A 12,071-nucleotide genomic window follows, 5' to 3' on the forward strand; every position below is an offset into this window, starting at 1 on the left:
CTATTTTCTACAGTGTAGAATAATAGTGAAGACATCAAAACTATGAAATAACACACATGGAATCATTTAGTAACCAAAAAAGTTTTAAAGAAATCAAAATATATTTTATATTTGAGATTCTTCAAAGTAGTCACACTTTGCCTTCATGATGGCTTTGCACACTCTTGGCATTCTCTCAACCAGCTTCATGAGGTAGTCACCTGGAATTAATTTGAATTAACAGGTGTGCCTTGTTAAAAGTTCATTTGGAATTACTTTCCTTAATGCGTTTAAGCCAATTAGTTGTGTTGTGACAAGGTAGGGGTGGTATACAGAAGATAGCCCTATTTAGTAAAAGACCAAGTCCATATTATGGCATGAACAGCTCAAATAAGCAAAGAGAAACAGTCCATCATTACTGGCTCATATAACCCTCTGGCAACGTTAAGTGTTAGCCTCTTATTACCCTAGCTAGGTCAGTGATCGTACATAGTATCTGTGAGTGACTATATCACTACTAAATGATGATTACGTTTGGGCCGTTATTGTCATCATAATCGGGCATGTATCGATACATTTCGTACATTGAGGAGATCAAAGTACAGAAGAGGTGTGTGTTGGTGGCCTTCATTTCACATCAGTCCTTCATCTGGGATGCAGGATGTGTGTGTCAGCAGTATGTGTCTCACTGCACAGCCTATTGACCTCTGTCTAGCACCAAAGGGTACTATGGGAACGATCACAATCTCCAAATGTACTTTTGCTGCTCCGCTAAAGCACACGTGTAGTGACTCTAGGGAGAAGGGGGAAAAAAAGGTGCGATTCCAGATTTCCTTGTTGTCACAGTTGGTATTGAAGTTGATAATCCAATGACAATGACTGGGAGAGCATTGTACGTTTGCAATGTGAATGTTGTTTGTCTGCCCTGATTTGAATCCTGGTCTGTAACTTGTAAGGGGCGGGAGAATGTTTTATCATGAGCCTTCAGGGAGCTGGTAAATTGAGTAAATTATCCAGCTTTGTCCTTTTTTTAATTCTGCTTTGAGTCAGTAAGACCTGCAGCTCCGAGACGTGTTCAGGATTGGTGGTGTTGCATTGCACTGTGTTGGCAAACCTTGTTTATCAAAGTGACCCAGCCTTTAATTTCAATTAGTGTGTTAGCAGGCCCAAGAGATTACCCCTATGCTCATCAGAGAATGGTTAAAAACACGCACACACACGGACATGCACTACAGTAAACGCAATCGCTACCAGGAATTACCAGTTACATTTAAACACACCGACCACAGTCATGTGTTTAACACACATGCACAGCACACACTGCAATGCTGATTAATTGAGGCCAATCTGCCCCGCGATCAATACATTAGTCTAACAGACAGTCCATGTTGTGATATCATCAGCCTCTACAACGGCACAGACCAAGACATTACCACCTTTTTGAGTTGGATACAATTGACAGATTTAATAGTGCTGTAAGGTTGACCATTTCCCCTAAATAGCTTGGATTTCACTCTCACGATCGATCCTTTCACACAACCTGCAACAGGAAGAGCCTCAGAGAGCCAGGAATGTGTATTTTTATGAGTTTTCCCCCTGCTTGCTCTCTTGATGTTTAAATCCTAGAGGCCTCCGCACTTACCACCTGCACTGACTCGCTGCACCTTAGCACACATGCACTCACTTACACACACACGTGCGCGCACACACAATTTAAACACTTGCCCCCCATCCCCTCTTCCCTGATACATGTGTACATTTTGTACTCTAAATTGTGCCTTCCTGTATTATACTTATGCAACAAACAAACAAAAAGATTCTGCTGAACCATTGACTTTGTTTGTATTCTTATCTTTTATTAATTCTTATTGCTTTTGCATTGTTGAAGGAACATGCAAGTAAGCATTTTGGAAGGTGTATACCATATGACTAATAAAACTTGAAATACTTCACAAGGTTGTAAATAACGTGAAGTGATGTAATCGTCCACTATTAGTGCGGGAGGACATGAAAAGTCAAGACGAGGACCTTCTTACTGTGCCAGTAAAGGAAATAAATGATTATGCATCGTCAATGTCACAGAAGCCTCCCCACTCTCAGAAGGAAGGCAGCCAGGTATTGAAGGACCATTGGGTGTCTCTGGTCTGACCCGCTGGTACAGAGACCGAAGGATAAGAGGTCTCAAACAGTTAATTTCACAGTAGTAGTTACTTCAGAAACATTCAGTATGTCCACTCCCTTGCTCTTGGCAACTATTAATCTATGCTGGCTAGAAACCACAATGCATTTTTTTATAGTCTCCAATTCCAACCTCGTCTGTTCACACGCCTGGGCGTGTGTAACCAGGGCTACACTTTTAATGACAATGGCGGCTTAGAATGAGAGAGTAGTATTAGCAGTAGTATGATGTATTTTCATAGGTGTTAATTTTGCCTATGTTTGTGTAAGCACTGTTAGTAAAGTAGTCCAGGTTCTGTTGCACATTTTATGTAACAGCTTGCCCCCAGAGAAATGGGTATGTTTCTACAACAGCGAGTGTTTTTCATCGTCCAATAGGGCTATATCTAAAATGCATTTAATCTTCACTTGAGCTAAAGGTTGGTAGGTACTAAAGTGGTTGTACCTCCCAGGTGCCCTGTATTTGAGGGCCAGTTTCTAGCTTTAGAGATCAGGGGATGGGGTGGTTGTGCCAAAACGAGGCAGAAGCAGTTTTTGATTGTTTCCAGTTTACTTTGCTAGTCTCTGGCTCCAGGCCAAAACAAGGTCAAGTCACATGGGTCCACCGCCTCCCGTTTTACACTGTGAAATGCCTGGATGAGGTTACATAGCGATACCTCAGGAATGTCCAGGCTAGCCTGTAGACGTCATTCCACTCGCTGTTTCCTTGTTGTGAATCATTGCACAGGGCGCTCGGTTTTCTTAGGGAAAATATTAGTGTGAGGAGATGCTGCATGTCCTGGATGGCATTAGTCCTTTGGCGCACTTTTTAAAAATATTTCTTTAAAATGTTATTTATACCCACTGTTAGACACTCATTCTGGGACAGTTGGTCATGGTTATATGATCCTCCCCCCTTCCCCATTTACCTAGAATGTGTGAGGATATAGCTAGCTTTGAGTATGACGTGAACCTCGCACAGAACACTATTGAAAGTTACAGGAATTCAACCTATTAAGCATTGCATCATGGAATTGGATATCGAATTCAAACAGCCTGTGTAACAGGAGTAAAATACCTCTGTTTACCCTGGCACTCCTTTCCCTAGCCTGGCAACATATCCATTAGCTAAGTGTTAGCCAGTGATAAAGATACAGCACCTCCCTTACCATAGGTGTCCCATGATACTGATGCTGAAACATTTACTTGAATATGATAACAGGCGAGAGCGACCTCAACAGCGTGTTGGAGATGCTAACATGTTTTGGCAGCTAGCCAAAACAAGGCACTGTGGGAAAGAAGAAGCAAGGAAGTCAGAGAGATAGAAGCTGGCCTTCAAATACGGGGAACCTGGGAGGTACAACCGCTCTCTGTGACCACCGGTAACTTCAGGACAAAGTTGACTACAAATACAAAGTTACCAATGTCTTTGCAATTGATTCAAAGCAGCGACGTATTAAAAAAGATGCTTCAAATGAAAACCGAGATGACTGCATTAAAATGCAGTAGGCCTATTTCAGCAACATTTAAGGCAGTTATGAATGTATTGTAATGTTTTTAAAATGTATAACAGATTTCACAATGTTAAGTGTGTGCCCTCAGGCCTCTACATTACTACCACATATCTATGACACAAAATCCATGTTTACATGTGTGTATTGTGCGTGTGTTTGTATGCATGTTTGTTGCTTCACAGTCCCCGCTATTACATAAGGTGTATTTGTATCTGTTTTTTAAATCAAATTTTTACTGCTGGAATGAGTTACTTGATGTGGAATAGAGTTCCATGTAGTCATGGCTCTATGTAGTACTGTGCGCCTCCCATAGTCTGTCCTGTACTTGGGGACGGTGAAGAGACCTCTGGTGGCATGTCTTGTGGGGTATGTATGGGTGTCCGAGCTGTGTGCCAGTAGCTCGGTGCATTCAACATGTCAATACCTCTCACAAATAGTGATGAAGTCAATCTCTCCTCCACTTTGAGCCAGGAGAGATTGACATGCATATTATTAATGGCACCTGACCACACAACCAAACAGTAGTGCTGGTGCGTCAAAACTAGAGCCTGTAGGACCTGCCTTGTTGATAGTGCTGTTAAAAATGCAGAGCAGTGCTTTATTATGGACAGAGTTCTCCCTATCCTAGTTACTGTTGTATCAATATGTTTTGACCATGACAGTTTACCATCCAGGGTTACTCCTAGCAGTTTAGTCTCCTCAACTTGCTCAATTTCTATCAATTGAGTTCTATTTTTCTACTTATAGGCTACCGTCTGTAATTTGTCTCAATATATTTCATGATGTGTAGCCTAACGTGTGCAATGATTTACCAAATCTTGATTTAATACATTATTATAGGGTAAGCAATAGAATAAGTCGCCTCAATATTTGCAACCATAGATATTATCACCTATCTAGGAGCTGATCCGTCGTCAGTATTGTGGAATTATTCTAATGTTGAGGTAAGATTTGAATGGATAAATCTGATCCGAGAGCAGCGTTGCCTTTCCTGCGATCCTCAGTGTCGACACATGCCTCAACGACGCATTTAGCGAACATTCTCTCTGGGTGGTGTTTTTGGGAAACGTGTGTTACATCTTCGGCCCTTGTAGGAAAGATGCATTGTTAAAACACTCGGAAGTCTAAATTACATCGCTATCCAGAAACCGGGCCCTGGACAGTTGAAATGAACATAGTTGATACCTTGTTGCCTGTCGACCTCCCTGTCTACCTCCTCCTTATTGTGTTAGCCTATCCCATTCAAATAATATCAAGTCATTCTTTCTCTTGGGGATTAAGGAAGGACACTGAGGAAGAGTCTTCTTGAGATCTTTTCTGTATCTGTTATTCTGTGTCATGGGGGAACATCCCTTGTGAAAAATGAATTTTTTTCTTTTATAAGGTCTTAGTTCAATTACAGTGATGAAGTAGGTTGAGGTGTTCTCTGCCAGAACTCTGTGCCTCAATTCATTTTTAATGACCTCAGGCAAATAAAAGCTCAATGATTTGGGGACTGTTAAGGTAGTTGTGGGCAATAGAACAGGCGTCGGCAACCCTGGTCCTGGAGTGCAGCAGATTCTTATTTTAGTTCCAACCAGGAACCACATCAGATGTGCTAGTTGAGCAATATCAGTGACTGGTTAAAGAGTTACCAGTTTGTCCAGGTGCCTTTTGACAGTGACTCTCCAGGAGTGGGGTAACTGTTTAGAAATATGTATTGGCTGAGACAAATTGATGGGCTTTTATTGCTTTATCTTTCAGAGGAAGAGTTAAGGAAACTTCGAGAAGAAACCAACATAGACACTCTGAAACAGGAGTTGGAGAAAGAGAGATCGAAGAGGCTGGACTTGGAACAGAAACTGAACTTGGAAGTTCTCAAAATCGGGTGAGATGCATGTGCACACATGCTCCACTGCTGGCGTCCTTGTGTTAGTGTCTATGTGTGTGTCAGTTGTGTTTGTCAGGCCTTGTTAAAAATGGAGCCTCTCCCTAGAGTTGGGAGTGGGAATTTCTCAAGAAGCAGAGCCAGGCTGCCGATAAGCAATAATTGTCTTTCAACGATCATTTTGCTTTCGCTTGTCTGACACAATTATGTCTCAATAAGTGAAAGTGTTTTTCTGAAGCCATGACTAATGCTCTAACTACCGTCAATGCTTTTTCTCTCCTTTTCCTAGACCGGAAGATTACCCATCACAGCGACCCAGAGAAACACCTCCACCTCCCACTGCCAACAGTACAGGTAAGCCAGAAACGGGTATTCCACAATGGATAACTGAAGATACGCACAGACACGCTAATTCACACATTTTTTTGAATACCTTTCATTGCAGACTTGACGCTCCCCAGATTGCGTATCCCAGGATTTCAGCTCCATAACATGCCATCTCTCTCACCATTCAAATGACCTGTCTCATAATGCTTCAGAATGGAAATTTGGCATTGGAGATGGTCTCGGCAACTATGTGCTTTTCTAAGCCCCTCTGGTTTTTGATGGGTAGAGAGCTATCGGGGGGGGGGGTGTGTGTGTGTGTGTGTGTGTGTGTGTGTGTGTGTGTGTGTGTGTGTGTGTGTGTGTGTGTGGGTGTGTGTGTGTGTGTGTGTGTGTGTGTGTGTGTGTGTGCGCGCGCACAAAGCCTGGCATGAGTATCAGGAAGGGTGTGTGGCGACAGGAATTGCATCCTTCTCTGTAGGGAATGTCACACATTCATAGGTGGATGAATGCAGCTGTGGGACATTGCCTCTTATGGTGGAAGTTGCCTTTCTACTCCCCTGTGACCATGCTCAAGTCTTGATTTTATCTCACACCAGGTTTCTTCATTCAATTCTGTCAGCCTTGTTTTCAGATGAGGGTTTCTTTGTACTGCGAGATACAATATGTGACCGACCGGCTCGATTCGGTCCTATGTAGCAAAATTTGAAATTGTGTTTTTTTTTTTTATATTGGATAAAAGTAGAAACTCAGAGCTAGAAAATTGTATATCATACACTACAGTTGAGGAACAATGGGAAAGTAAGTATGCTTAGAAAGTAGATAAACTTGAATGCCCTTGAATGTTTTGGTGCACCTACTGGAGAGCTCTTCTTTGTCTACACCCATTCAGCATTGTTCACACCCTCTTAAGCCTCAGCACCACTGATCTCTTTAAGGATTCACATGTGAGGCCATGTGCTAAACAGAGTAAGATAGTGTAGTAAATAACCAAATATTTCAAGACTAAAAGTGGTGATAGTAGTAGCCAAAATACACTTTATCTAGTTCAAAATATGACTGTAATCACCCCTGGCTAACTTGATGGGTCATGTAATAATCTGACGAATTGGAGTCTTTTGTTCAGACTCTAGCTAGCAAACAATTAACCTAATGGTGCTTTCAAGACGACTGGGAACTTGGAAAAATACGAGGTCAAATCATGACCTCAGTGATCTTCAGGTCGGAAAGTCAGGGCTCTAGAAAAAGGCCAAAGTTCCCGAGTTGGAAATACAAGTTAGATGACGGTAAAAAAAAAAAAAGTTCTCAGTTGTCTTTAACGCGCTGAAGTCAGAAGTCAAAGAGTTTTGAGTTCCCAGTAGTTTTGAATGTGTTAATAATCCATTTACATTAGCGACTTACAAAATGGTGCATTCACCTTATGATATCCAGTGGAACAACCACTTTACAATAGTGCATCTAAATATTTTAAGGGGGGGGGGGGGTTAGAAGGATTACTTTATCCTATCCTAGGTATTCCTTAAAGAGGTGGGGTTTCAGGTGTCTCCGGAAGGTGGTGATTGACTCCGCTATCCTGGCGTCGTGAGGGAGCTTGTTCCACCATTGGGGTGCCAGAGCAGCGAACAGTTTTGACTGGGCTGAGTGGGAACTGTGCTTCCTCAGAGGTAGGGGGGCCAGCAGGCCAGTGGTGGATGAACGCAGTGCCCTTGTTTGGGTGTAGGGCCTGATCAGAGCCTGAAGGTATGGAGGTGCCGTTCCCTTCACAGCTCCGTAGGCAATCACCATGGTCTTGTAGCGGATGCGAGCTTCAACTGGAAGCCAGTGGAGAGAGCGGAGGAGCGGGGTGACGTGAGAGAACTTGGGAAGGTTGAACACCAGACGGGCTGCGGCGTTCTGGATGAGTTGTAGGGGTTTAATGGCACAGGCACGGAGCCCAGCCAACAGCGAGTTGCAGTAATCCAGACGGGAGATGACAAGTGCCTGGATTAGGACCTGCGCCGCTTCCTGTGTGAGGCAGGGTCGTACTCTGCGAATGTTGTAGAGCATGAACCTACAGGATCGGGTCACCGCCTTGATGTTAGTGGAGAACGACAGGGTGTTGTCCAGGATCACGCCAAGGTTCTTAGCACTCTGGGAGGAGGACACAAGGGAGTTGTCAACCGTGATGGCGAGATCATGGAACGGGCAGTCCTTCCCCGGGAGGAAGAGCAGCTCCGTCTTGCCGAGGTTCAGCTTGAGCTGGTGATCCGTCATCCACACTGATATGTCTGACAGACATGCAGAGATGCGATTCGCCGCCTGGTTATCAGAAGGGGGAAAGGAGAAGATTAATTGTGTGTCATCTGCATAGCAATGATAGGAGAGACCATGTGAGGATATGACAGAGCCAAGTGACTTGGTGTATAGCGAGAATAGGAGAGGGCCTAGAACAGAGCCCTGGGGGACACCAGTGGTGAGAGCGCATGGTGCGGAGACAGATTCTCGCCACGCCACCTGGTAGGAGCGACCTGTCAGGTAGGACGCAATCCAAGCGTGGGCCGCGCCGGAGATGCCCAACTCGGAGAGGGTGGAGAGGAGGATCTGATGGTTCACAGTATCAAAGGCAGCAGATAGGTCTAGAAGTATGAGAGCAGAGGAGAGAGAGTTAGCTTTAGCAGTGCGGAGAGCCTCCGTGACACAGAGAAGAGCAGTCTCAGTTGAATGCCCAGTCTTGAAACCTGACTGATTAGGATCAAGAAGGTCATTCTGAGAGAGATAGCAGGAGAGCTGGCCAAGGACGGCACGTTCAAGAGTTTTGGAGAGAAAAGAAAGAAGGGATACTGGTCTGTAGTTGTTGACATCGGAGGGATCGAGTGTAGGTTTTTTCAGAAGGGGTGCAACTCTCGCTCTCTTGAAGACGGAAGGGACGTAGCCAGCGGTCAAGGATGAGTTGATGAGCGAGGTGAGGAAGGGGAGAAGGTCTCCGGAAATGGTCTGGAGAAGAGAGGAGGGGATAGGGTCAAGTGGGCAGGTTGTTGGGCGGCCGGCCGTCACAAGACGCGAGATTTCATCTGGAGAGAGAGGGGAGAAAGAGGTCAAAGCACAGGGTAAGGCAGTGTGAGCAGGACCAGCGGTGTCGTTTGACTTAGCAAACGAGGATCGGATATCGTCAACCTTCTGCAGGTAGCTAAAGCTAATCAACTAGGTTCAATGTTAGCTAGCTAGCTAACATTAGGCTATAACTAGCAATGCAAATGGTTTTCTGAGATACACAGATCATACACGTAACGTTAGCTAGCAAGCCAGCCAGCTAACGTTCGCTAGCTAGCTAACAATACACTTTAACTTGCAATGAAAACAACTTTAGAAATGTATAATATCTGAAAATGTAGCTAGCTAGACCCTCTTACCCGTATACATGGATGAACGCTTCTCGCTGTCTGTCACAGATGCCATGGTTGCCCTTAGTTTGAAGATGTGATCCGCATACAGGTGTTTTATACAACTTCTTCTCTTTTTGACTCCCGCCACATTTGCAGTCAAACGGCAGAATTTTCTCCATCTCCTTAGCTATCATACTCTTCTTCCACCGGGCATTCCACTGATTTCAAAACTGGATAAACTTCTTTCATGACAACAATACTGTTAATCGGCGTTTTAGAAGACTCTACGTCTGGTTCAAAGAAAATGCACGATCGTCCTCAAGAAAGTGGAGAGCATTAACAACACTTTTACAGTTCTTCATGATATATATATATTTTTTTACTTGGTAGAAAGGTTTACCTACACATACTGAGCAGGTCATGTTATAGACAGAAGCATGCTATATGTCAGACCAATCTGAACTCATCTCTCGGCATGTTCAGCCCATCCAATGTCTCAGCCAATCATGGCTAGTGGGAAGGTTCCTGTGTTTTTCCGTGGTTAAACCAACTAGGGTCGTAATTTAACAAATGTATTCGTATTTACAGATGGCATTATGTTTGTTATTATGGCACATGAAAGTTCACATGTTCCAGAAGGCATTTCTGCCCCCCCAAAAAAACATTTTAATAACAAATAAATGTTTACATTCAAATGCTTCTCCTGTGAAATAGTGATGTGCAACATACGCCTAGTTTCCTGAAACGAGTCAAATAAAATCATCCTCAGACCAAATTCGGCCTGCGGGCTGCCAGTTGGGGAACTTTGCCTTAAAAGATTTTTAAACAAATCTCTATTTTTTTTATGTAAATTGCATGTTATGTAAAGGTCCAGAGGCTTTTTTTGGTGATTTCACGTGGTTCTGAAAAAAGTACCCAACCTGCAATAGACTTGCTCGTTCTGCAGTATGGGGGCTCTGAAAAACATGAACAAAGGCTCCAAAAACACCCAAATACTTTTGAAACGACAAATCTCTCAGTATAGTGATGCAGGTAGATATTTAGAAATGAAATTGTGCACTTTATCTGCTACGTCATATTCCATTTTGTGCGATTCAAGCTGTTTCCCCTACCAGTTGTGCTGCGCGGGCTACACGTAGAAGCAGCACAGCTGATAGGGGAAACCACTCAAGTTCATCACATGACTCTCCCTTCAGTTTTGCTAGCACAGACTGGAATATGTCAAATCAAATTATTTGTCACATACACATGGTTAGCAGATGTTAATGCGAGTGTAGAAAAATGCTTGTGCTTCTAGTTCCGACCATGCAGTAATATCTAACAAGTAATCTAACAATTTCAGAACAAATACCTTATACACTGCGTGCACAATTATTAGGCAAATTGTATTCTCGGGATTAATTTTATTGTTGAACAAACACAATGCTCTCAGTCAATCCAAAATGTTATTGAACCTCAAACCTGAATGTTTAACAAAGGAAAAGTAAGTCTTGTCTTTCTCAGGGAAATATATGTGTGCACAATTATTAGGCAACTATTATTGTGCAGAATTATTAGGCAACTAAATTACAAAAATAATTTCTCTCAACTCACTTGTTTATTCTCAATTTTTAGAGTAAGTGTAACAGATAAGTAACACAATGACAATTATATAAAATCTTTGGCCTTATAGTGGTCAAAAATATATAGCCACCCTTACATTCAATAACTGCCATGAGCCTTCCATCCATGTAGTCTGTCAGTTTCTTGATCTGTTCACAATCAATTTTCGCTGAAGCAGCAACCACAGCCTCCCAAATGCTGTTCAAAAAGGTGTATTGTCTTCCATCACTGTAAATCTCACGTTTGAGAAGGGCCCACAAGTTCTCAATAGGATTTAAATCAGGTGAGGAAGGGGGCCAGGTCATTATTCAGGAATCTTTGAGGCCCTTGCTGGCTAGCCAAGCAGTGGAGTACTTGGATGCATGTGATGGAGCATTGTCCTGCATAAAGATCATGGCCTTCTAGAATGCTGAGGACTTCTTCCTGTACCACTGTTTGACGAAAGAATTTTCCAGAAACTGGCAGTCAGTTTGGGAGTTGAGTTTCAGTCCATCTTCAACCCGAAAAGGTCTAACTACCTCATCCTCAATGATAGCAGCCCATACCAGTACCCCTCCTTCACCTTGCTGGCACCTGACTCAAAGTGGTGCCCTGTGTCCATTACTGATCCAGCCACGGGCCCATCCATTTGGTCCATCAAGAGTCACTTTCATTTCATCTGTCCATAAAACCTTTGAAAAATCTGTCTTCAGGTATTTCTTTGCCCAGTCTTGACGCTTCAACTTGTGAATCTTATTCAGTGGTGGTCTTGTTTTAGTCTTCTTGACCTTGGCCATGTCTCTGAGCACTTGACACCTTGTACTTCTGAACACTCCAGGTAGGTTGCAGTTCTGGAATACGGTGGCACTGGAGGATAATGGGTTCCTGGTAGTTTGATGTTTAATTCTTCTCAAGTCTTTTGCAGTTAATTTGTGCCTTTTCTTACCCATGTGTTTTTTGCGCCCCAGTTGACTATTCGCAACAAAACGTTAGAATGTCCGGTGGTCACACCTCAATAGTTTAGCTATTTAAAGAATGTCGCATCCGTCTGAAAGGCATTTTACATTTTTGGTTTTTCAGTGTCAGTTAAATTTCTTTTTTGGCCCATTTTACCTGAGGTAATGAGGCTGCCTAATAATTATGCATACCTTGATATAAGGTGTTATTCACTTTCGCCACACCCCCCCTCATTACACAAATACATATCACCTGAAAATGATTAAATCCAATAAGCATTCAAGTTTATATGGTTTGGAGTTCGAAAATGTGAATAGAAACAATGATAAG

At 43.1% G+C, this 12,071-nt stretch overlaps 1 protein-coding gene across 3 annotated transcripts in view; it reads left to right on the forward strand.

Moving 5' to 3' along the window:
• LOC106561039 (GRAM domain-containing protein 4) overlaps positions 1–12,071 on the forward strand; it is a 44,933-nt gene that overhangs the window by 10,035 nt on the left and 22,827 nt on the right. For all 3 annotated transcript variants that reach the window (XM_014124608.3, XM_045688103.2, XM_045688102.2), the window contains exons 4-5: positions 5,394–5,517; positions 5,807–5,871. In XM_014124608.3, coding sequence (XP_013980083.1) covers positions 5,394–5,517; positions 5,807–5,871 — 189 coding nt within the window. The remainder of the gene's footprint in view (positions 1–5,393; positions 5,518–5,806; positions 5,872–12,071) is intronic.

Source organism: Salmo salar, chromosome 10 (genome assembly GCF_965601325.2).
Source record: "Salmo salar chromosome 10, fSalSal1, whole genome shotgun sequence".
In the NCBI taxonomy this organism is placed as follows: domain Eukaryota; kingdom Metazoa; phylum Chordata; class Actinopteri; order Salmoniformes; family Salmonidae; genus Salmo; species Salmo salar.